The 27,096-nt window shown below is 44.5% G+C and overlaps 1 protein-coding gene across 1 annotated transcript; it reads left to right on the top strand.

Moving 5' to 3' along the window:
• Window positions 1-26,695, top strand: LOC141203914 (uncharacterized). The gene is made up of 7 exons (XM_073663886.1): window positions 1-93; window positions 18,175-18,324; window positions 18,454-18,558; window positions 18,642-18,765; window positions 18,848-18,945; window positions 19,142-19,232; window positions 21,980-26,695. Exons 2-7 carry the CDS (start codon window positions 18,247-18,249, stop codon window positions 23,230-23,232), a joined length of 1,749 nt encoding a protein of 582 aa, XP_073519987.1. The 5' UTR covers window positions 1-93; window positions 18,175-18,246; the 3' UTR covers window positions 23,233-26,695.
• The last annotated feature ends 401 nt before the right edge of the window (window positions 26,696-27,096 follow it).

Raw genomic sequence — 27,096 nt, 5'->3', positions numbered from 1 at the left:
ATGTGACCCCTGACTCCTCCCCTCCTGTGACCTCATCACTGCTCCTGTGCGCACACAACAGCCATATATGTGGTGGCGGCTCTGCAGGTGGAGGTATGTGGAGACCCATTACTGGGCGCAGGGGGCATTAACCCCTTCAGCACGGAGGCTCTTTTGGGGTCTTGTGTTGCCCCTTTATAAGAATCATAAGGTTTCTGTTCTGTTTCCTGTAATAGATACATACGACCCCACTATGGAGACAGGAAGGGGGGAAACGTATTGTTCTCAGAGTACAGGACCCCCACAGTGTAATGCCCCCATTATACCCCTTATGCAGGATATATGATGCCCCCACACAGTGTAATGCCCCCATTATGTCCCTTATGCAGGATGTATGATGCCCCCACACAGTGTAATGCCCCCATTATGCCCCTTATGCAGTATGTATGATGCCCCCACACAGTGTAATGCCCCCATTATGCCCCTTATGCAGTATGTATGATGCCCCCACAGTGTAATGCCCCCATTATGTCCCTTATGCAGGATGTATGATGTCCCCACACACAGTGTAATGCCCCCATTATGTCCCTTATGCAGTATGTATGATGCCCCCACACAGTGTAATGCCCCCATTATGTCCCTTATGCAGTATGTATGATGCCCCCACACAGTGTTATGCCCCTTATGCAGGATGTATGATGCCCCCACAGTGTAATGCCCCCATTATGTCCCTTATGCAGGATGTATGATGTCCCCACACAGTGTAATGCCCCCATTATGCCCCTTATGCAGGATGTATGATGCCCCCATTATGCCCCTTTTGCAGGATGTATGATGCCCCCACACAGTGTAATGCCCCCATTATGCCCCTTATACAGGATGTATGATGTCCCCACACAGTGAAATGCCCCCATTATGCCCCTTATACAGGATGTATGATGCCCCCACACAGTGTAATGCCCCCATTATACCCCTTATGCAGGATGTATGATGCCCCCACACAGTGTAATGCCCCCATTATGCCCCTTATGCAGGATGTATGATGTCCCCACACAGTGTAATGCCCCCATTATGCCCCTTATGCAGGATGTATGATGCCCCCACACAGTGTAATGCCCCCATTATGCCCCTTATACAGGATGTATGATGTCCCCACACAGTGTAATGCCCCCATTATGCCCCTTATACAGGATGTATGATGCCCCCACACAGTGTAATGCCCCCATTATACCCCTTATGCAGGATGTATGATGCCCCCACACAGTGTAATGCCCCCATTATGCCCCTTATGCAGGATGTATGATGCCCCCACACAGTGTAATGCCCCCATTATGCCCCTTATGCAGGATGTATGATGCCCCCCACAGTATAATGCCCCCAATATGCCCTTATATAGGATGTATGATGCCCCCATTATGCCCCTTATGCAGGATGTGTAATGCCCCCATTATGCCCCTTATGCAGGATGTATGATGCCCCCACACAGTGTAATGCCCCCATTATGCCCCTTATGCAGGATGTATGATGCCCCCACACAGTGTAATGCCCCCATTATTCCCCTTATACAGTATGTATGATGGCCCCACACAGTGTAATGTCCCCATAATGCCCCTTATGCAGGATGTATGATGCCCCCACACAGTGTAATGCCCCCATTATGCCCTTATGCAGTATGTATGATGCCCCCACACAGTGTAATGCCCCCATTATGCCCCTTATACCGGATGTATGATGCCCCCACACACTGTACTGCCCCCATTATGCCCCTTATGCAGGATGTATGATGCCCCCACACAGTGTAATGCCCCCATTATGCCCCTTATGCAGGATGTATGATGCCCCCACACAGTATAATGCCCCCATTATGCCCCTTATGCAGCATGTATGATGTCACCACACAGTGTAATGCCCCCATTATACCCCTTATACAGTATGTATGATACCCCCCACACAGTGTAATGTCCCCATTATACCCCTTATGCAGGATGTATGATGCCCCCACACAGTGTTATGCCCCCATTATACCCCTTATGCAGGATGTATGATGCCCCCACACAGTGTAATACCCTCATTATGCCCCTTATGCACGATGTATGATGCCCCCCCACACAGTGTAATGCCCCCATTAGGCCCCTTATGCAGGATGTATGATGCCCCCACACATTGTAATGCCCCCATTTTGCCCTTTATGCAGGAGGTATGATGCCCCTACACAGTGTAATGCCCCCATTATGCCCCTTATGCAGGATGTATGATGCCCTCACACAGTGTAATGCCCCTTATGCAGTATGTATGATGGCCCCACACAGTGTAATGCCCCCATTATGCCCCTTATGCAGGATGTATGATGCCCCCACACACAGTGTAATGCCCCCATTATGCCCCTTATACAGTATGTATGATGCCCCCACACAGTGTAATGCCTCCATTGTGCCCCTTATGCAGGATGTATGATGCCCCCACACAGTGTAATGCCCCCATTATGCTCCTTATGTAGTATTTATGATGCCCCACACAGTGTAATGCCCCCATTATGCCGCTTATGCAGTATGTATGGTGCCCCCACACAGTGTAATGCCCCTTATGCAGTATGTATGATGCCCCCCACATAATGTAATGCCCCCATAATGCCCCTTATGCAGTGTGTATGATGCCCCTACAGTACCGCCTGAGGTCCTGCAGTTGTAATAATCCCTCTGGAGTTGGTGTTCCCTTTGCCTGCTCCCCTCCATATATACCCTCGAGCATGTATACATGCATGTAGGGGAGCAGCCGGCCTTACTAGATATCGAGGCTTTGTACAGTAATATACGGCCTGAGGATGGTATCAGAGGAGTAAGACATTTCTTTTAATCAAGATCAATACAGTGTAGCAGACATAATGACTTCATGGAGGACCTTCTAAAATTCACTCTTACTTATAACTACTTTCTTATTGACAGGCAGTACTTCCTCCAGCTCAGGGGTACTGCGATGGGGAGCCCCTGTGCCCCCTCATATGCTAACTTATCCCTGGACTGGTGGGAGGAAACCACAATATTCTGAGATGATTATAAGTGGTGGCATCCATATACTGGGGTATGGTAGAAATATATCGACTACATTTTTATCATCTGGTCGGGGACGAGTGAACAATCTTTTTAATTTGTCGGGGAACTCAACATCAATAGAGTAGGCCTTAGATTTACATCTGAATTTAATTATAATAATAATTTTTATTTTTTTAGCTCCAACATATTCCACAGCACTTTACAATTTTAGGGGGGACTTATACAGACAATACAGACTTTACAGAATAAGCTTAACTCGGATATTAAAAGGAGTGAGGGTCGCAAGCTTGCAGTCTGTAAGGAAATAGGGGAGACACAAAGGTAAAATGTACATATATTCTATAATACAGCCTTAATATGCTAAATAGGGTAAGTACATAACACTACATGAACTGGTCGCCAGCCAGTATGTGTACAGTACAGAGGCTAATTAGTGCATGGATGGTATGAGCATGATTTTGAAGAAAATTTTAATATGGGCCAAACTTGGACAGTTAGATAAGTGTGTTAAGGCGATGGGCCAGTCTAAAGAAATAGGTTTTTATGGCACGCTTAAAACTGTGGGTATTGGGAATTAATCGAATTGTCTTGGGTAGTGCATTCCAAAGAGTTGGTGCTGCACGCGAGAAATCTTGGAGACGGGAGTGTGAGGTTCAGATTATGGAGGCTTTTAGTTTTAAGTCATTGGCAGAATGGAGGGCACGGGAAGGGTGGTAGACTGAGATGAGGGAGGAGATGTAGAGTGGTGCTGGATCGTGGAGCGCTTTGTGGGTGAGAGTGATAAGTTTGTATTGAACTCTGTATTGGATGGGTAACCAGTGCAATGACTGGCACATGGAAGAGGCATCGGTGTATCGGTTGGTGAGGAATATGATCCTGGCTGCTGCGATAAGGATGGATTGGAGAGGGGAAAGTTTAGAAAGAGGCAGACCGATTAGTTAAGAGTTGCAATAGCCTAGACGAGAATGAATAAGAGCTACAGTAAGAGTTTTTGCCGAGTCAAAGGTAAGACAATTTCTGATTCTAGAGATGTTTTTGAGGTGTAGATGACTCAAGTGAGCGAGTGATTTGATGTGAGGAGTGAAGGAAAGACCTGAATCGAGTATGACCCCAAGACAGTGGGCATGTTGCTGGGGAGTAATGGTGGCGCCACAAACTGAAGCAATATTGGGCACAGGTAGGTTAGTGGATTGAGGAAATACGAGTAGTTCAGTTTTTGACAGATTCAGTTTTAGATAGAGGGAGGACATAATGTTAGAGACTGCGGAAAGACAATCACTGGTATTTTGTAATAATGCAGAGGTGATGTCTGGAGAAGAGGTATATAATTGGGTGTCATCAGCATAGAGATGGTACTGAAAACCGAATCTGCTGATTGTTTGTCCAATAGAAGCGGTATATAAAGAGAAAAGAAGGCGCCTAGGACTGATCCTTGAGGAACAATAAGGGGAATGTGAGAGGAAGAGGAGCCAGCAAAAGAAGAAGCTGTCAGAGAGGTAGATCCACAGAGTCGAATTCTGCAGAGAGATCCAGGAGAATCAGCAGGGAGTAGTGACCATTAGATTTGGCTGTTAGTAGATCATTAGAGACTTTAGTGAGTGCAGTTTCAGTAGAATGTAAAGGGTCAAGAAGGGAGTTATCTGAGAGATAGCGGATTAGACGGGAATAGACCAGGCGTTCTAGAGATTTAGAGATAAAAGGAAGATTGGAAACAGGTCTGTAGTTGGCCGTGCAGTTCTGGTCGAGGGATGTTTTTTTAAGTAGCGGATGTATGCTGGCGTGTTTAAAAAAGGAGGGAAAAATACCAGATGAGAGGTAGAGGTTGAATATTTTAGTTAGGTGAGTCGTGGTGACAGCTGGAGAAAGGGACTGAAGGAGATGTGAGGGAATAGGGTCACTGGTGCAGGTGGTAGAGCGAGAGGAAGCAAGGAGCCTTGTCGCTTCTTCTTCCATGACTGGTTCGAAGTCAGAAAATGAGCAAGATGCAGTGTGGGAGGGAGGAGCATGCATAACATTTGGGAATTGGGAGAAAATTTCCTGTCTGATATGGTCAATTTTTTTCTTTGAAATAATTGGCCAGATCGTCAGCGCTGAGGTCGGTGGTCGGGCCTTGTGCTTCTTGACACTTTTCACTCTCTCCTTAATGAAACAGGTGTTTTTGCTTATTGGGCCGTGAGATGATGAGGTTGTTAAAGTAGGTTTGTTTGGAGGGGTGAAGGGGTTATAGGTTTTAAGCATAAATTTATAATGGAGGAATTCTTCGGGCAGATTAGATTTTCTCCACAGCCGTTCGGCACCTGGAGCACCCCTGGAGAAGACGTGTTTACAGCGTGTGCCAGGGTTGTCGCTGTCTGTGCCGAGTTGTTCTCTGTGTAGGAGGTGCGGCTTCATCCAGGGCGCATAGCAATATTTCGTTATAATGCTTCAGTGCAGAGTCAGGACATGAGAGGGAGGAGATTGGGGCCAATGATGATTTAAACGTTTTCATGAATTTCTGGGTGTTAATGGATTGTATATTTCTATAGATGTGGAAAGTGGGGGTGTCTTGAGCAGGGTGACAGTTCTTGACAGAGAATGAAAGAAGGTTGTGATCTGAGAGCGGAAGAGGAGCGTTCGTAAAGTCATGTATTAAACAGAGCCGGGCGAAGATCAGGTCAAGCGTGTTTCCATTTTCATGTGTAGGAGAATTAGTAAGCTGTGAAAGGCCGAAGGAGAAAGTTAGCGATAAAAGATAAGCTGCAGATAGGGTGAATGGATCACCAATTGGGATGTTAAAGTCTCCCATGATGAGTGTGGGGATGTCCTAGCATAGAAAGTTTGGAAGCCAAGTGGCAAAATGATCCATAAACTGACGGGTGGGGCCCAGAGGGCGATAGACAACCGGCACTCACAGGGAGAAGGGCCGGTTGAGTCTGACTCTGTGGTCCTCAAAAGAAGGGAAGATAAGTGAGGGTACTGAGGATATAACCTGAAAAGTACATTTTTTTTAAAGAAGCAGACCAACACCAATTATTACCAGTTGCTGTTCCTGTATGTACTGATCAAGAAAGATTGAAATGGGACCCTAGGGACACTCATCTACCATAAACTTTCAAGCACTAATAAACTATTGAAGTGGGATAACCACCACCCCCATCCCCATACAAAGAGGAAAACCCAATGGCCAATTTTTACGGTTGAGAAGGTACTGCTCGAATGTCACAGAATCTAATATACAGGCAATAGACCTGAACACCAGATTAAGGGATAAAGGGTACTCATGGTACATTTTCGATTCCGCAACATCGTTTGCAGAAAAATGGGAGAGAGAGACACTCCTCCATACCAATCCAAGAGACTAAGAAGAAGATTGGACTACACGAGTAAGAAAAACTTATGACAATCAGAGTGACTGTATCTTTCATATCCTCAGAAAACACTGGGATATACTTGTGGTCGACCCGGACCTGAGGGTGCTGTGAAATCTACTTCCACTTTCCACTTCTACTTTCAGAAAGGGTCGGTCAATTAGGGACCGTTTAGTGCACAGTGTCTATAAAAAACCTGCACCCAAGGGGACTTGACTACATAGAAGAATCTGTGGTTTCCTTAGATCTGGAGAACGTTGTACATGTAATTAGATGAGACCGTGTAAATCTTTCTCAAGTTCCTCCATGGTTAAAATCTTTTCCAGTGGGATTATTCCAGCTGTAAAACCTCAGGACTAGTATATATGGCCACATGCACCTTCCCTCTAGAATATGTAGACAAGATCAAGAGGGAGTCTAGGAGGAAAGTAGGGGAGCATTTGGGCAATATATGCCATGGTCGGGAGATCACATTAGTGAGACACATGAACAGTGCACATCGCCGTGAACCCGGAGACCTCTCCTTTTGTATCATTGTGATGGTTAAACCCAATGTGAGAGGAGGTGATCAAAATAGATGTATCCTCTGAAAGGAAAGTGAGTGGATTGTTAGACTGGATTCACCAGCCCCTAAGGGACTCAATGAGCAAATTTCCTATGCCTGTTTTGTGTGAATACAGCCCCATTATGGATTATATTTTGGGATTTTATACTCTACCCATTGCTAGTCAGTTCCCTGTGAATGGGGTTCACATATTGTACTTCACCGAGATATCTGAGCTTCTATATCAGAATTATTACTTATCAATTATATTCCACTTATACTATTTCGTCATTGACAAGTGTGGTGATCCTTGTGTATTTCTAACTGTGCAATAGAGGTCAAATTTGACCATTTAGGAATATACTGTGGGCCACCATGCCATATTTTTTGTGGTGATAAAGTAGATCTACATGCCTATTACATGATGGGAGGATGTGCAGTACTTGTTTTTAGTCTCCCATGATGCTGATCTCAGAGATAGGATTTTTCTATGTTGGTGGTATACAATCGAATACCATATGCGATCCGGCTTGGAACGCATGCTTCTGGACATGCGCATGATCAGATAGGAGACCGTGGTGCACTCCGGCATGGACCGCACATGTCCGGGCACGTTTGAGCTTTCTGCCCGCCCATTGTTTTATGCTGGATTGTGGGTCGTTCTTGAGAAGTTATTTTTGCTCCATCTGTCTTTAGTTGATCCCACTGATGCATCAGATAAGTCCTCAGAGAATTATAATTAGAGAAACCCATGGACACATTAGGATTTGTGAAGCTGACCTCCGCTCTCCTCTATTTCCTTTGAATTTATTGTGTGACCTGTATTTCAGAACAGTAGCTCCTGGTTTGTTTCATTTCCATGTGTAAATTGAATTTGACTCGTAGTCTTTGATATCTCTCTCAAACGTAGTTTTTAGATGTCTGAGATGGCATCCTCCAGACTTTGTAAATTCTTTTGCATATTTTGTTTGAGTTTTGGATCCAAAAAGGCTTCTACACTCTGCGGAATAAGCAAGAAACAAATATCAAACGCAATGTAGCTTGGTTATCCTATAAGGGTTTTTTTTATATGTGGACATACACCCTGTAAAGCATGCAACTATGTTAATAAAACCGACACATTTGAAGAAAACCTAACGGTACAGCAATTTTCAATACGCAATTTCATCAATTGTAACACTATAGGGGGGTCATTTATTTAATAGAGTGTATAGAGAGTTAACTACAATACGTGGGATGCACGTCAGGTCCGCTAAAAAAATGTATTAGAAGACATTAATCTATTAAGATATTTGGCAGTCGGCACCACACAATCTAAATCACTGAAATATGATACATGGTGCAATGGTAACTGTGCAACAAAGCACTTAAAGAAGTAGGTAAGAGAAAAGCTTGCACAGTGAGATAATGCACATCCAAAAATAATAAGAATTACTACAAATAATAAATAAAATAGCAACTTTTTTTCATGTAGGGACACACAAGTGGTTAAATAACATGCGACCCCTGACGAAGCTACTGTAGTAGCGATACACGTAGGGCATGGATACCTACGGAGGTAAGCCCTACACGTATCGCTACTACGGTAACTTCTTTAGAGGCTGTATTTCTCTTGCTGATCAAAAAGGTCATAGTATTTGTATAACCCTGAATGCTGAATTCTATTCGTTTGGAAACAATCATGTTTACTGTGCTAATGACAAATTTTATAAGTCATCTGAAAGTTTATTTATAACAGACCCTGTGATACCAACTATGTAAATAGATTAGCTCAAACAATGATAGGTGATCCCTGCAACTTTACCTCTTTTACCTGGGCTTTATGACCTCACACAGATGTAAATATAAACAGGGGTGTCTGTAGTGCTGTAGACAGAATGAAATTTGGGACAGAGAATCACAACATCAGAAGGACTTTGGAAGGAGAATGGGAGACATCCTTCAGGAAAGTAGATGGATTGCATGGCATCTAAAGAGACACAGATTTGTATTCTACATGATTCTAGTCTAAGGGTATCAGCCCTCACTGGAAAGTTTCAGATCTGCTCCATTAACCATCAGAGAGACCATTGATACTTTTGGGAAGTCCAGGAGAGGACGAAAAAGTCACTTAGCCCCATGGATATGCTGTTTTGGTGTTGCTAGGAGGGACTCACCAGTCACCTAGAACCCATGGAGACATTTGGAGTTGCCAGGAGGGACCCACCGGTCCTCTGGTCCCATGGAAACTCTCGGAGAGGCAAGGATGAGACCATCGGGTCTCCTGGTCTTGTACCTCGATGGACTGTTGACTTCCTAAGCTTGCCGCTACCTTCTCTCTGTGGGGGCCCGCCAGAAGCGGAGGGCCACTGGTTGAGGTAGTCGGCCCTGGAAGTCTCCAAAGTTGCAGCTGTTCTATCCCAGGCGGGCGGAGAAGGAAGGGTGAGACTGTGTAATGTTGTACCATCTTGGGTATTTGCTGGGACTGTTCTGTATGTTTAATGTCCGCTTTGTGGTTCAATAAAGTATTACCACGCTGTTTTACCCTCACCCTGTGTTGTTTGAGTAGCGTTGCGCCCCCAGAAGACCCCGGGTCTTCACAGTCCCTGACCAGGGCGGCTCCATGCGGTGTTCTTCAGACAAGGTTCATTAAATAATTAACCTACAGAGAGCACGGAGTACATTCCCACTCAAGCAACAAAAAAATGTTGGTAATTAAAAACACATGTTTATTCAATCATTTAAAATATACATGCAAAAAGGACAAAAATACATATATAAAAATAGTAAGTCATTCGGGGTGAAAATCACAACACAGAGCCGCAAAAGTACTCAATCCTTGTTCCCACAGTATAATGGTATATATTAAATAGATAAAGTAGTATCCAACAAATAACTAGAGAATAATAAAGTGTACAGAATTTGACAATAAATGTCACACAATCACCCATAGAGAAATAATTATAGGTAGTAAGTTACCTGGTAAAACCCCCCTCCTCCATCCAGGATCTAAAGTGTTAAAAGTGCAGTCATATTTGGATCAGAGGGGGCTTACCCATATGAGCAACAGGGATTAGCGTGTGACTCTGAAAGCCCCGACGCGCGTTTCGCGTTGCTTCTTCGGGGGGCTGTGGTTGTGGTAAACTACTTGGCATACCTAAATACAATCCCGGGATTAGTGGCAGGTGGTACCGCTGATTGAATGCAGCGAATGAGCGGCAGGCAGATTCCCCCATGGCGCGTCACGACAGGCAAGATTCCCGGTGGGAGTGCGGGCGGGAACAATGCGTTCCAAATGACGTCACTGACCCGCACCACCATCATAACGGAAGCCTCCCAGGACGCGCCATGTAGAGGAGAGCGCCGCGCATGCGCGGCACAGCGGCGGCCATCTTAAGTAAGGGACACAGAGAGGATGGGTAAGTATGATTAGTAGTTCACATGTAGTGGTGTATACACACCAAAAGAGAAAGCGTGGATGTACAATAAATATATCTCCTCCTTCCAAAGACAATATATGTAGAGTCCCCAAATCCGTGACGTGTCTATTAGACACCATATACCAAAGGACGGAAGGGATAAGAAACACAGTAAACATAAATCACATAGATATTATAATCAGTAAAGCCATATCACTAATACATGTTGCCAAATAGATCCTGATGATTGTCTCTAGTCCACATGTATTATGATGGATCCAAAGAGTTCCTGATTCTCCTCTCATCCTAATGTTATATCCAGATAAGTCTGAAGTTGTTTTCCAAAGAAGGATGCCTCTTAAATGTCTAAGGACTGATGGTGAATAGTCCAAAGGTTCATTAAATAAACTGTGAGCTGACCTCCCTCTCCATTTTCTCATTATATGCATGTTTTCCTTATAGTGACAAATATTTATTTTTGCTAAAACTGTGATATTTTCACTTTAAACTTTTTTAAAATCTTTTTTATAAACTTTTTAAAATAACTCTGATTAGTGCGATCATACAACACAGAAGCCTTTGATTGCTCAGGTGATGGACTGTACAACTGTAGTGCCGTGTATTATCACTGCCTGTCAGTGTAATACTAACTGCCCCATACACATGAGATAAGTGTTGGCTGAACGATCATTTGGCAGACGGCTATCTCTCCAGACTCCCCCATACACAAATATTCCAGCTTTCCTGTGGTTTGTATGACTGACTGCATCTGTAGGGAGGTCCCCAAATACATTATATAGTCAACCAAAATCAGCGCTTCCATGTAAATTTAGTCTAATGTTTATAGAGGCGCTAAAAAATAAGTTATGGAACGCTGCCTCTGGCCCGGCCTAATAGACTTTTGTACATTACAGGCCCAGTACTTTGGGGAGGAGGGCATTCAGCCGAACTCTGTCACACCTTCTTAGATGCCATGTTTGCTTTTTGCAGGAGCAAGTGGTTAAACTGCCAGGGATTTTATTGCAGCCGCACCTGTGCCACCCCTGAGGTGTACATCTATGTTCTGGTGCCCAAAAGATTTCATAACATGTTAAAAAATTACAAAATGTGTCTTCTGCTTTTTGCATGTTTTTTCTTTTTACAAGAATTGTTGGTGCAAATTTTCTTTTGAAACCTTTTAATATCTGCTTTTTTTCTGTTTTTTTTTCTTGTAATATAGGAAAGCCTAAGGCTAGAAATAAAACCCATAATTGTCATGGTTGTGTCGCCACGAAGATCGTCACGATTGCACAGCCTGACTTCTCGCAGCTGAGTTTTTGGTGTGAGGGAGTTAACTCTCTCTCTCTCTGTGCTAGACAAGGTCCAGCCTCGCCCAGCTGCAATCAATTCTGCAGTAGTGAGATTCCTTCATATGTCTGCTGCTCTGTTAGGGAAGTTGTCGGTGAAAGCATTTCATGCAGACTAACAGAGCGGATCGTGGTATTTGGAGTTTCAGAGCTAAGTGTATTTGGAGTGTTTTTTCCCTTCCTCGCTTTATCATTTATCTCCTTTCCCGTTGGTGTTCCCTCTGTTGTAGTTGTGTAGTTTTTGTATGCAAGGTGGTTTTGGTTTTACTCTTGTACTGTCTCGTTCGTCTAAGTACTGAGTGTTGGCATATTATTACCTGTCCCCTTTTGTTGTGATCGGGGTCCTTCTCAGGACTAGATTACTTAGGTGCAGGGATCCTCAGGAGGTAGGGGTTATGCTGGCGGCCTGGACCTCTGTACCTTTAACAGTACCTCCAGGTAGAGGGATTAGTCAGGGCCCCAGCTTAGGGTCAGCTTAGGCCCCCTACCTCCAGTACACAGAGACAGCGTGACATTTTCACCGACCACTTAGATTTTCTCCAGCTACCATGGATCCAGTAGCCGGTCTAGCTCGGCAGTTGCAGAGTTTGTCCATGGAGCTGGCGGACATTAGGTCCAAGGTTTTGTATCCTCAGGAGCAAGCCGGACCAGAACCTAAAGCAGCTCTCCCTGACAGGTTCACTGGGGGGCGGGACAAGTTTTTTGTTTTCCGGGATGCATGCAAGTTGTACTTTCGGCTGCGGCCTCGGTCATCGGGGAGTGAAGAACAAAGGGTGGGAATTGTCATCTCGCTCCTACAAGGGGACCCACAATCTTGGGCGTTCTCTCTTCCCCCGGGCTCCCCAGCTCTCCAGTCAGTGGATAGGTTTTTTGCTGCTCTGGGTCTTGTATATGATGACCCGGATCGGATCTCCCTTGCTGAATCTAAGTTACGTAGGATCCAGCAGGGAGATCGTCCGGCGGAGGAATTCTGTTCGGAGTTCCGTAGGTGGGCCACTGACACCCAGTGGAATGACCCGGTGTCACGCTGTCTCTGTATACTGGAGGTAGGGGGCCTAAGCTGACCCTAAGCTGGGGCCCTGACTAATCCCTCAACCTGGAGGTACTGTTAAAGGTACAGAGGTCCAGGCCACCAGCGTAACCCCTACCTCCTGAAGATCCCTGCACCTCAGTAATCTAGTCCTGAGAAGGACCCCGATCACAACCAAAGGGAACAAGAAATAATATGCCCAAACACAGTATTTAGACGAACGAGACAGTACAAGGGAAAAACCAAAACCACCTTGCATACAAACAACTTCTCAACTACAACAGAGGGAAAACCAACGGGAAAGGAGATAAATGATAAAGCGAGGAAAGGGAAAAAACACTTCCAAATACACTTATCTCAGCAACTCCAAACACCACGATCCGCTCTGTCAGTCTGAATGAAATGCTTTCACCGACACCTCCCAAACAGACCAGCAGGTATATGAAGGAGTCTCACTACAGAAGTATTGATTGCAGCTGGGCGAGGCTGGACCTCATCTAGCCCAGAGAGAGAGAGAGAATTAACTCCCTCACTGCCGAGAAACACAAAGCACCAACAAGTCAGCTGCGAGAAGTCAGGCTGTGTACTCGTGACGATCTTCGTGGCAACACACCCGTGACACCCGGCTCTTAGGAGCCAGTTTTGTCAAGGTTTATCCGACAAATTAAAGGATGTGTTGGCACAGTATGACTCTCCCACGTCACTGGAAGCCGCTATGGCCCTTGCTATTCGCATTGACAGACGGCTTCGGGAGAGGTGCGGGATAACTCCACCCCCTGTGATGACTCCACCTCCTACAAGGTCCCCTCATATGGTGGTTCCCCTGGTCAGTCCAGAGGAGCCTATGCAATTAGGAGGGACATCATTTCGGGGGAGGGGACCGGTGGCACACCACAAGACTGGAAGGTGTTTCTTCTGCGGGAGAAAGGGACATTTTATTGGGGGGTGTCCATCCCGTCCTTTGCAGAGTAAAGAGTCGTCGGAAAACTTTTAATCCCAGGTTGTGTGGTGGACGGCAATCTGGGAGTAGGTATTTCTTCCCTAGGGTCATCTCAGTTTCTCGTACCGGCGGAGGTGGCGGTGGGTACGAGAACTGAGAAGATATCTGTTCTTTTAGATAGTGGGGCCGGGGCTAATCTGGTGGACGCTCGGTTTGCCCGGGTTCAAGGTATGCATTTGAGTGAGTTGGCTAAACCCATCCCCATATTCTCGATCGATGCCAGGCCCCTCGGTCAGGGAAGTTTTTTGCATGTTGTGCATAACGTAAAACTTCAAGTGGGGGCGATACATAAAGAACTGTTGTCTTGCTACGTGTTGGAGGGTCTTCCCACTCCTATAGTGTTGGGCCTTCCTTGGTTAACTAAGCATAACCCGGTTATTAATTGGCAATCCAGAGAGATAAGCCAATGGAGTAATTTCTGTAATAAAAACTGCATGAATACGGTCGTCGGTGCTGTCACTCCTAGGGTCTTGCCTCCATTTTTGGTGGACTTTGAGGATGTATTCTCGGAGAAGGGGTGTCGGGAACTACCTCCTCATCGCGAGTATGACTGTTCTGTAAAACTGCTCCCTGAGGCCAAGTTACCTAAATCTAGGTTGTATAACCTTTCTGGTCCTGAGAGGCAGGCCATGAAGGATTATATTTCTGAAAGTCTGGCTAAGGGGCATATTAGACCTTCATCTTCCCCGGTGGCCGCGGGGTTCTTCTTTGTGAAGAAGAAGGATGGAGGCCTGCGCCCTTGCCTGGATTTCCGTGAACTTAATCGGATTACGGTCCGAGATCCGTACCCGCTCCCACTTATTCCCGATCTCTTTAATCAGATCGTGGGCGCCAAATGGTTCTCTAAGTTGGATCTCAGGGGGGCGTACAATCTGATTAGAATGAAGGAGGGGGATGAGTGGAAGACGGCGTTTAACACTCCGGAGGGGCATTATGAGAACCTTGTCATGCCATTCGGTCTGACTAATGCCCTGGCGGTGTTCCAACACTTTGTTAATGACATTTTTCGCCGCCTGGTTGGACAGTTTGTTGTCATATATCTGGATGATATCTTAATTTACTCGCCTGATCTGGTGTCTCATCAGGAGCACGTTAGGCAGGTGTTACAGATCTTGTGGGATAATAAACTGTATGCTAAATGGGAAAAGTGTGTGTTCGCCGTACAGGAACTCCAGTTTTTAGGTTTCCTGGTTTCAGCGTCTGGTTTTCGTATGGACCCTGGGAAAGTGCGGGCAGTTCTTGAGTGGGATCTGCCTGAGAATCTTAAGGCACTACAACGTTTCCTGGGGTTTGCTAATTATTACCGGAAGTTCATTCGTAATTTCTCGTCCATGGTTAAACCTCTCACTGACCTGACAAAAAAGGGGACGGATTTTTCTAGGTGGTCTGACAAGGCTTGTCAAGCTTTCTCCTCCTTGAAAAAATGTTTTGCCTAGTCACCCATACTCATTCAACCTGATGCATCACAGCCATTCATTGTAGAGGTAGACGCTTCCGAGGTAGGGGTAGGAGCAGTGTTGTCACAAGGTTCATCCCCTGGTAAGTGGCATCCGTGCGCCTTTTTCTCTAAAAAATTGTCGTCCGCCGAGAGGAATTACGATGTCGGCAATAGGGAACTCTTGGCCATTAAGTTAGCTTTTGAGGAGTGGCGCCATTTTTTGGAGGGGGCAGTCCATCCGGTCACCGTCATCACCGATCACAAGAACCTGCTTTATCTGGAGTCTGCAAAACGTCTGAATCCCAGACAAGCCAGGTGGTCGTTGTTTTTTAACAGGTTTAATTTTGTCGTTATGTTTCGTCCTGGGTCAAAAAATGTGAAGGCGGATGCCTTATCTCGTAGTTTCCCTGGGGCCGGGAATACGGATGACCCGGTTCCTATCCTTCAAGAGGGGGTGGTGGTGTCGGCAGTATGCTCTGAGCTTGAGGAGGAGGTATTGGAGGCTCAGGGGGACGCCCCTGTTGGACCTCCAGGGAGACTGTTTGTTCCAGATCAGCTACGACAAAAGGTGATCGAGGCACACCATAACTCAGCTTTAGCAGGACACCCAGGGAGTAAAGCAACTGTGGATCTCCTCTCGCGTCGGTTTTGGTGGCCTAACTTACATAAGGAGGTGGTAACTTTTGTTGCGTCCTGTGGGGTTTGTGCGCGCTCTAAGACCCCACATACCTGTCCGTCTGGGGCCCTCTTACCTTTGAAGATCCCGGAGCGTCCTTGGACTCATCTGTCTATGGACTTTATTACGGACCTCCCGCCGTCTTCGGGTAAAACTGTCATTCTCGTTGTAGTAGACAGGTTCAGCAAGATGGCACATTTTATCGCTCTTCCTGCTCTTCCTAATGCTAAAACTCTTGCGCAGGTGTTCATTGGGGAGATTGTGAGGCTTCACGGGGTACCCTCCGATGTGGTGTCGGATCGGGGGTCTCAGTTTGTGTCCAAGTTCTGGAAGGCATTTTGTACTCGGCGGGGGATGCATTTGTCGTTCTCATCGGCTTTTCATCCCCAGACCAATGGTCAGACGGAACGTCTGAACCAGAGTTTGGAGACATATCTCCGGTGTTTTGTGTCAGAGAACCAGGAGGACTGGGCTTCTTTCTTACCTCTGGCGGAGTTTGCTCTCAATAATAGGCGGAGTGAGTCCACTGGTAAGTCCCCTTTTTTTGGGGCATATGGTTTTCACCCCCAGTTTTGTACTTTCAGTAGAGGGGGCTCTTCGGGGGTTCCTGAGGAGGAACGATTTTCGTCATCACTCGCTTCTGTATGGAGAGGGGTACTGAATAATCTGAGTACTATGGGGAACCGTTAAAACATATGGCTGACAGGAGGAGAGTGTCTGGTCTGGACCTAAGTGTGAACGATCTGGTATGGTTGTCTACTAAGAATATAAAACTTAAGGTTCCTTCCTGGAAACTGGGTCCCAGGTTCATCGGGCCGTACAGGATCAGTTCTATAACTAATCCGGTGGCATTCCGTCTTGATCCTTCCCCCTACGTTTAAAATTCACAACGTGTTCCACAGATCGTTGCTTAAGAGGTATGTGGCGCCGGTGATACCGTCACCTTTACCTCCGCCTCCAGTGGTGGTCAATGGTAACTTGGAGTTCCAGGTATCGAAGGTCATCGATTCACACTTTAATCGTCGGTCCCTTCAGTACCTGGTTCATTGGAAGGGGTATGGTCCTGAGGAGAGTATGTGGGTTCCTGCGTCAGATATTAACGCAGACTTGTTAATTCGGGCCTTCCACACGACTCACCCGGATAAACCTGGCCCTGAGGTAGAAGGGGGGGTACTGTCATGGTTGTGTCGCCACGAAGATCGTCACGATTGCACAGCCTGACTTCTCGCAGCTGAGTTTTTGGTGTTTTGTGCTTTTCGGCAGTGAGGGATTTAACTCTCTCTCTCTCTGTGCTAGACAAGGTCCAGCCTCGCCCAGCTGCAATCAATTCTGCAGTAGTGAGATTCCTTCATATGTCTGCTGATCTGTTAGAGAAGTTGTCGGTGAAAGCATTTCATGCAGACTAACAGAGCGGATCGTGGTGTTTGGAGTTTCAGAGCTAAGTGTATTTGGAGTGTTTTTTCCCTTCCTCGCTTTATCATTTATCTCCTTTCCCGTTGGTGTTCCCTCTGTTGTAGTTGTGTAGTTTTTGTATGCAAGGTGGTTTTGGTTTTACCCTTGTACTGTCTCGTTCGTCTAAGTACTGAGTGTTGGCATATTATTACCTGTCCCCTTTTGTTGTGATCGGGGTCCTTCTCAGGACTAGATTACTTAGGTGCAGGGATCCTCAGGAGGTAGGGGTTACGCTGGCGGCCTGGACCTCTGTACCTTTAACAGTACCTCCAGGTAGAAGGATTAGTCAGGGCTCCAGCTTAGGGTCAGCTTAGGCCCCCTACCTCCAGTACACAGAGACAGCGTGACAATAATACACTGGACATGTAGACTTTAGTATCAAATAATTTCTGTCTGCGGCATTTGTCCAAACAAAACAGCTTTTATAAAAGCCTCAAACTTCTCTGTGTGAATCAGACATGAGATCTAACTTGATAGAAGATTATAGTTCGGGGAAGACTGGAAACATTCATACAGACGGCCAGTGGAGATGTAGTCAGTGACGGACTGTCTCCAAATATGGTTTTAGATCCGTAGTAGAAGATGTTTCCTCATCATGAAGTAGTTATTTATTTCACGTGACATGAGAAATATGTCCTGCATTATTGCTAATGCCAATTCCAGTGACGGAAAATGAGATGAGAATTAGCGTTATGGAAGGTGAGTTTATGAGAAACGTATTCAGCTGCAGACTTCCAGGAAGAACCTGCTTGTTGTCTGTGGCCTAAAATATAAAGGTTTTATTACTAGATGTAAAGAAAAAACTAAATTTAAAATAATAAATCTCCTCATATGTTTCCTTTATTGTCTCCAGTAATTGTATTATTACACAGGATTTTTATGATGTTACCTCGGCTCATCTTCTTCTCGTTCAGGTCTCTACAATACCGGAACCTCTCAGTGAAGATCGTCTATATAAGAAAATTTTCCTGATTTACCTATCAAAGATGGATATGGACAGGGACAAGATGGTGGAGAGGATATTACACCTCACCCTAGAGATCCTCTTCCGGCTTACTGGAGAGGTGAGAGATTCTGATGACGACACATTACATCATTCTTATCTATGGGAATAACAGATGGACAGAACTGGAGAGGTGAGGACTCTGGAAATGTCTGCAGTGAGATTTATTAATGTGTCTCTCCATAACCAGAGATTAATCACGAGGCCTCCACCTCACCCCCTGATACATGAGGACATCAATGACCAGAAGATCCTAGAACTCGCCTACAAGATGATTGAGCTGCTGACTGGAGAGGTGACACTGCTGGGAATGCTGGGACATTATACAGTAACGCTATGGAGGGATCGGGGGGATGACGGTATCATTGTATGTGTCAGGTTCCTATAAGGTGTCAGGATGTCGCCATCTATTTCTCCATGGAGGAGTGGGAGTATTTAGAAGGACACAAAGATGTGTACAAGGACTTCATGATGGAGGTTCCCCAGCCCCTCACATCACCAGGTAATAGACAGGACTAAATACACACGGCCTATAATTATCTGTATGTAAAGAATGAATTCAGTCCTGTATGTGTTTGTTCCAGATCTATCCAGTAAGAGGACAACACCAGAGAGATGTCCCCGTCCTCTTCTTCCACAGGACTGTAAACAAGAAGATCCCAATGTTCCTCAGGATCATCAGGTAGATGGAGAGAAGGTGTCATGAGATCTCCCCTATGATGTGTAGACGGCTGTAAAAGTCATGTCTTCAGTCTTGTTTTATCCACCATTATTATGTTCTATACTTGTGTAATGAGAACGGTGGAGATGGCAGGATTAGAGCCGATCATACATGTGACTTCTCCATCTGTCTGTGACTTTTACAATATTTCTTTCAGGGTGAATATCTGACCCATATTAATACTACAGAGACATATGTGAGGGGTGATGAGCGGTGTAAGGAGGTGATTTCTACATATGACTACCCAGGTGAGTAGTAACCATGCAATGTTGATAAATCTCAGATTTTTCTCAGTAATAGTGGTGGAGAACGCAGCACTAATGAACCAGGGTGCACGAGTAAGGTCCAAATCGCATATAATATAAGAGAAACCTCGGCACTCAGGTAATGAATTTTAGCAAAAGCAATTTTAATTGCAGTCCACAGCAGAAATAAACAAAAACACGTTTCGGTCTATACGACCTTCATCAGTGTACCACTTGTTGGGAATGACAATAGGAAAGGAGGGTGAGGACGCAGTGTCTCAGGCACTCGATCCCTTAGGACCAGAAGACTGGGAGAATGGGCTAAGGGATCACGTGCCTGAGACACTGCGTCCTCTACCCTGGTGAGTAGTAACCACTAAATGCAGAGAAGTCACAGATTCTTCTCAGTCACCGGCTGTGGCTGCTTTATCAGTCGTGTAGTCCGGCCTTATCACAATCGTGTGATCACCATTTTGCCGCTAGACCACAACATTTTCCTCCATCCGAAAATATTCAATTTACTTTATGTAATTGTGAAAGACCTTTTCTATAGATCTTACAACCTGGAGGATCCACCTACCCCCTGGGATTAGTAGACGCTGACCGTTACCTGCCCAGATCTGTAAACTACAAAGCCAAATGACAGCGTACGTAGAAAGTGCTGACAAGTGAGAAAATCACTTGAAGAAAAATATTCTGATGGGCCTGTAAGAGAAAGCGGAGGGTAATGATGCTGTTGGCTTCCTAGATCCCTGATATCTTATTGGATGAATCTACCTTCTCTCCCTTCTGTGCAGCTGAATGTTCTCATATGGTCCCTACAAGACCAGGTCCAGTCTTTCTGGCCAAACTTCACTTTTATGATCGACAACATTAAATGTTCAGTGAGGACCAAGTGTGAATTTCTGTACAATAACAACAGAGTTTCCCTTTATACTTTTCAATTTCTTTTTAAACCAACTAACTTCAAACAGGATTGCGATAAACTACATAAATAACATTACACCTGTGCCATGATATGTCTCTAAGCTGTGCGTGGCTGATGGCTGTAATATACATCTATTCACGCCTGCAGGAGATGTGGTGGCATGGCTCGAGCCCTGGTTTCATGGATTCACTCCACGTCATAAATTCCATTATGTTTTCAATCCTAAGGAATTCAGGTTCCTGCACAATCTCTCCTGAAATGGGGCCACTATTACTTTCTCTACTCTTCTGGTCAGGACTCATCATACCTCCAATGGTCCACCATAAATGAGTGCATCTCCGGTTTAGTGTTGGATTTCTCCCTTCATACATACATTGTTGTTGGGGATGTTACATGTTTATATATTCTTTCTTTTTTTTACAAGTTCATTCTGTATGATAGTCTGATTGTGGTGGGATCGGCCGGCCTCACTTATGTGTCTCTGTAACTCCCTGGTAGTCTTTCAAAAATATCTCCATTGCTTCTTCCAAATGCCCGAGATCTAAATTTAAGACCCCTCAGCTCTGCAGTATTGTAAAAAACTTCACTTTCAATGTCTAATATTTCTTCTTGACACTCATCTGACAGAAAATATTGTCCCTTACGATAGTTTAGATGATGAAGAGCCACCGAGCCCCAGACTCTAATTACCCCAGAGAGGTTTCACAACTAGTTACTCATTTTTCTCTGATGCAGACTGTTGAGTTTGATCATTTCAGTAGATGTGTTATTGTCTATACTCAAAGTTTTTGACTTCAGTAATCCTCTGATGTAACCCCTTCCCGCATTTTTCAAATCTGACTTGTGTCACTTTATGTGGTGATAATTCTGGAATTCTTCACAAAGGATAATAGGAAACAAATGGACCTTACAAATTATTTCCAACTTCTCTTGAATGTGACAATCCCCTATATACGGTTGTACACTGCTGTCTGGGCACATGGCAGGGTAAGAAGGGAAGGAGCGCCATTTAGCTATTAGGAATGCAGATTTTCCTGGAATAGTTTGCAGACACAATGTATGGGGGGCGCTGTTCATGGTCACCTGGCAGCTCAAAAGATGGCCACCACAAACAGGCTTGTCACTATCAACTCCATTTACAGATTTCACAAATTACTTTGCTCATCACCCTTTAACCCCTCTACATGGATCTGGACTTACACAGAGACCCCCTAGACTTGGGCCCCGGTGTTACCTGCTAGTCTGTGGAGTGAGATGGAAAGAAGAATAGTCAGGTAGCCGGATCACAACCAGCAGGGCAGAGAAAATACAAAATCAGAAGACACAAGAGTAGTCAGTAAACGGGCCGAGGTCACAACAGGAACCAAATACACAAGCCGGGAGCTGATCACAGAGGACTGAACCAGAGGAGAACAAGGCTGGATCTGGCAGCTTCCGGCAATATGCTTCCAGCTTTAGTAGGGTGCTGTGCTTTCCATATGGCTGAAGCAGGGAGCAGATTACTGCAGCTGGACAGCACACACACCCATACCGCCAGACTGGATGGTACTACTGGTCCCAGGCACCCTAATCTTGGTGGCTGGACAGAGCCTGCGCCTTTTACTCCATATTTGGGAGGCAGAATGAACAAACAGTTGAACACCACGCTCCACTGGTTCATCCTATGAGGTTTTCTATTAGATGGTCATTGTCCTGGTGAATAAGTGAATTTTTTTTTTATAGAACTTGCCTTTATTTACGGACAGTTTAAGTAGAAATGTTCAAAAATATAAAATTCAAGTCTTTTTTATTAAAAAATAATAATTGGTTTTATTCTTGGCAGATATCTGTACCCGGAGATCAGAGGGACAGCTGACATCTTCAATTTTCAAATCAGACGTTTTTCAGATCCCACAGGATACAATTGAAGTGAATGACATTACTCCAGATATACCATCATCCCTTCACAGCAAAGATCTGTCATCTGATCCTATGAAACAGGTCCTGTCTTCTGATTCATTACCGACTACTAAGGAAAATCAAAGTCACAAAATAATCATTAAAAAACAAACTGCTCCTAATGCAAAGAAGCCATTTTCACATTCAGAATATGGAAATAGTTTTCCTCTCAAAAAGTCTTTTCTTAAACATCAAAAAATTCACACAGCGAAGAATAGAATTTCTTGCTCCAAGTGTGGGAGATGTTTTAATCAGAAATCAAGTCTTGTTAGGCATGAGAGAACTCACACAGGAGAGAAACCATTTTCCTGTTCAGAATGTGGGAAATGTTTTACAGAGAAATCAACTCTTCTTGCACATCAGAGAACTCACACAGGGGAGAAGCCTTTTCCATGTTCCGAATGTGGAAAATATTTTAACCAGAAATCTAGTTTTCTTAAGCACCAGAGAACTCACACAGGAGAGAAGCCTTTTTCATGTTCAGATTGTGGGAAATGTTTTGTTCTGAAATCATATCTTAATATACATCAGAGAACTCACACAGGGGAGAAGCCATTTTCATGTTCAGAATGTGTGAAATATTTTACAGAGAAATCAACTCTTATTGCACATCAGAGAACTCACACAGGGGAGAAGCCATTTTCTTGTTCAGAATGTGGGAAGTGTTTTGCACAGAAATCAAATCTTATCAAGCATCACAAAACTCACACAGGGGAGAAGCCTTTTTCGTGTTCAGAATGTGGGAAATGTTTTACAGAGAAATCAACTCTTATCAACCATCAGAGAACTCACACAGGGGAGAAGCCTTTTCCATGTTCAGAATGTGGGAAATGTTTTAACCAGAAATCTAATTTTCTTACGCACCAGAGAACCCACACAGTGGAGAAGCCTTTTTCATGTTTAGATTGTGGGAAATGTTTTGTACAGAAATCAAAGCTTATCACACATCAGAGAACTCACACAGGGGAGAAGCCATTTTCATGTTCAGAGTGTGGGAAATGTTTTGCAAAGAAATCAAAGCTTATCACACATCAGAGAACTCACACAGGGGAAAAGCTTTTTCCATGTTCAGAATGTGGAAAATGTTTTACAGAGAAATCAACTCTTATCAAACATCACAAAACTCACATAGGGTAGAAGCCATTTTCATGTTCAGAATGTGGGTAATGTTTTGCAAACAAATCAAAGCTTATCACACATCAGCGAACTCACACAGGGGCGAAGTCTTTTCCATGTTCAGATTGTGGGAAATGTTTTGTACAGAAATCACATCTTAATAAACATCAGAGAATTCGCACAGGGAAGAAGCCTTTTTCATGTTCAAAATGTGGGAAATGTTTTAACCAGAAAACGCATCTTGATAACCACCAGAGAACCCATACAGGGGAGAATGCTGCAACTACACACAACTAGTCTCTGTACAGACAAGAAAGGCCCTAGCTGCACAACTAAAAACACCACCACAGACCTAACTCCTTAATAAGCTGTTGAGGGGTTTCTCGTACCTCCTGAGGAACCAGAGGGGAGACTGCAACACACTGTCAACAGGGGGAAAGAAAAGTATGAAGTAAAATACGAAAACCCTGAATGAGAAACAAAAACACATTCATATAGGGCAAAGAAGGCAAGCTAAGGAGAACAAAAAATAGAAGGAACAAGTATAATCTCTCAAAAACCTATCATTGTTAGAATGAAAAGGTACTGGGAGGGAAATCAAACTGACCGGGAGGATAGTTTCACCTTTGTGGTGAAACTTACAAAATTCATCCTCACCAACTGTATATGTAAAACCTGTCCATTTATAATGACCACGGACAAGATAAAGATTCCCAACTCACATCAGGACCACAAGATCCCAGGTACTTTCAGCTGCATCACATGTAATGTACTTAATTATATGTACCAAATGTCCAACTGGGGGTCTGTATGTAGGGGAGACAGGGCAAAAACTTAGAACAAGGATGAATTCTCATCGCCACACAAAAAAAGACAGAATAGATCTACTTGTGGCCACTTATTTTATCCCATACTGATATTTCTGCTTCACCCCACTTGTGTTATCTTTTGCATTATTCCTGTGCCATGTTGTGTATAAATATGTGACTCTTCAGATTTTGTGTTATACTAAGTCTGATGAAGAGACCCAAGTAGTCTCGAAAGCTTACTGACTAATGGCTAACTGAAAAGATGGCATCAAAAACTGAGGACTCTCAAACTGTAATATTTGTCTCCATACAGCAATTTTAAGATCTCTCCACAGGTGTTCAATGGGATTTAGATCCAGACTCCTTGCTGGTCAGAACTCTCCAGCACTTTGATTTCATCCATTTTCTGGGGGCTTCTTGAAGTATGTTTGGGGTCATTGTCATGCTGGAAGACCCATGACCTAGGACGCAAACCCAGCTTTCTTGAGCCAATAGAAAAGGGGGTGTGTAGTCTCTCGGCCAATGGGTGTGGGGAGGGCGTGGCATGACACATGGCAATCACTGCTACACCGCCGCATCCATGGCAAACGCGTCATATGATCCATCATGCCGCAAGGACGTGGGGAACCACGTGATCACGCGTCATGGAGCACAGATTGATACGGCCACCGAGGTCACCACAGAGAACAGTGAAGCATGAAGTATAACATGATTATATGAGATCATAGTATAACTGCATAATAAGATATAAGAAAATATCTCTCAAAATATCGATCTATAAATGCGAAATATATATAAATTATATATAAATTATATTCTATTATATATATAAAATATATAGAAATTATTAACTACTACCCAACCATACTACACTGCTCAAAAAAATAAAGGGAACACTTAACAGAATATAACTCCAAGTAAATCAAACTTCTGTGAAATCAAACTGTCCACTTAGGAAGCAACACTGATTGACAATCAATTTCACATGCTGTTGTGCAAATGGAATAGACAATAGATGGAAATTATTGGCAATTATCAAGACACCCTCAATAAAGGAGTGGTTCTGCAGGTGGGGACCACAGTCCACATCTCAGTACCAATGCTTTGTGGCTGATGTTTTTGTCACTTTTGAATGTTGGCTATGCTTTTACACTCGTGGTAGCATGAGATGGACTCTGCAACCCACAGAAGTTGCCCAGGTAGTGCAGCTCATCCAGGATGGCACATCAATGCGAGCTGTGACAAGAAGGTTTGCTGTGTCTGTCAGCGTAGTGTTCAGAGGCTGGAGGCGCTATCAGGAGACAGGTAAGTACTCCAGGAGACGTGGAGGGGGCCGTAGAAAAGCAACAAAGCAGCAGGACCGCTACCTCCGTCTTTGTGCAAGGAGGAACAGTAAGAGCACTGCCAGAGCCCTGCAAAATGACCTCCAGCAGGCCAGAAAAGTGCATGTGTCTGCACAAACGGTTAGAAACCGACTCCATGAGTGTGGTATAAGGGCTCGACGTCCACAGATGGGGGTTGTGCTCACAGCCCAAGACCGTGCAGGACACTGTGCTCTTCACGGATGAAAGCAGGTTCACATTGAGCACATGTGACAGACGTGACAGAGTCTGGAGACGCCGTGGAGAGCGATTTGCTGCCTGCAGCATCCTTCAGCATGACCTCCTTGGCAGTGGGTCAGTAATGGTGTGGGGTGGCATTTCTTTGGAGGGCCTCACAGCCCTCCATGTGCTCGCCAGAGGTAGCCTGACTGCCATTAGGTACCGAGATGAGATTCTCAGACCCCTTGTGAGACCATATGCTGATGCGGTTGGCTCTGGGTTCCTCCTTATACAAGATAATGCCAGACCTCATGTGGCTGGAGTGTGTCAGCAGTTCCTGCAAGATGAAGGCATTGAAGTTATGGACTGGCCCACCCATTCCCCAGACCTGAATCCGATTGAGCACATCTGGGACATCATGTCTCGCTCCATCCACCAACGTCACGTTGCACCACAGACTGTCCAGGAGTTGGCGGATGCTTTAGTCCAGGTTTGGGAGGAGATCCCACAGGAGACCATCCGCACCCTCATCAGGGGCATGCCCAGGCGTTGTAGGGAGGTAATACAGGGACATGGAGGCCACACACAATACTGAGCCTCATTGTGACTTGTTTTAAGGACATTACATCAAAGTTGGATCAGCCTGTAGTGTGTTTTTCCACTTTAATTTTGGGGGTGACTCCAAATCCAGGCCTCCATTGGTTAATAAATGTGATTTCCATTGATGATTTTGTGTGATCTTGTTGTCAGCACATTCAGCTTTCTACAGAACAAAGTTTTCAATGAGAAGATTTCATTCATTCAGATCTAGGATGTGTTATTTCAGTGTCCCCTTTAGTTTAGAGCAGTGTGTGTGTATATATATATATATATATATATACAGTGAAGGAAATAAGTATTTGATCCCTTGCTGTTTTTGTAAGTTTTCCCACTGACAAAGACAGTCTATAATTTTAAGGGTAGATTAATTTTAACATTGAGAGAGAGAATATCCAAAAAAAATCAAGAAAATCACAGTGCCCCTGACGAAGCATCAGCAATACGGCGTTGGGGTGGTGTGAGGGGGCCGGGGTATGTTCTGAATACGTTTTATCTTTTGATCCCTCTGGCTGTAGCCATTATGGGAAGGTGTCGCAGCTTTTATTTGAGTTTTATCTCTTTATATATGAAATGAATATTTGTTATCAATTAACACATGCATATTTATGTATATTAAAAAAATCCTTTCCAAATCAGACAATGTGATTTTCAGGATTTGTTTTCTCATTTTGTCTCTGATAGTTGATCTCGACCTATGATGTCAATTTCAGGCCTCGCTCATCTCTGTAAGTGGGAGAACTTGCACAATTGGGGGCTGACTAAATACTTTTTTTCCTCACAGTATACATATAATATATATACATATATTATCCCACATGAATATTGCTCCACTCATGTGTGTGTGAGTATATATTATTATTATATATATATAATGTGTGTATAAGACAGTGTGCTTTACTGGAGGGGGAAGGACTTTTCTCTGAACAGAAGCTCAG

Source organism: Phyllobates terribilis, unplaced genomic scaffold, assembly GCF_046119375.1.
Source record: "Phyllobates terribilis strain yellow unplaced genomic scaffold, ASM4611937v1 Scaffold_130__1_contigs__length_5004896, whole genome shotgun sequence".
Classification (NCBI taxonomy): Eukaryota; Metazoa; Chordata; class Amphibia; order Anura; family Dendrobatidae; genus Phyllobates; species Phyllobates terribilis.
The sequence above is the reverse complement of the archived record's forward strand: the minus strand, read 5'-3'. Positions and strand labels throughout refer to the sequence as shown.

What these genes read in the sequence shown, in the direction of transcription:
- LOC141203914 (XM_073663886.1), top strand. Translation starts at nt 18,247, where the DNA reads ATGGATATGGACAGGGACAAGATGGTGGAGAGGATATTACACCTCACC. An exon ending in TCTTCCGGCTTACTGGAGAG is followed by an intron (nt 18,325 to 18,453) that starts GTGAGAGATTCT and finishes CTCCATAACCAG; the next exon opens with AGATTAATCACGAGGCCTCC. An exon ending in ATGTTCCTCAGGATCATCAG is followed by an intron (nt 18,946 to 19,141) that starts GTAGATGGAGAG and finishes TATTTCTTTCAG; the next exon opens with GGTGAATATCTGACCCATAT.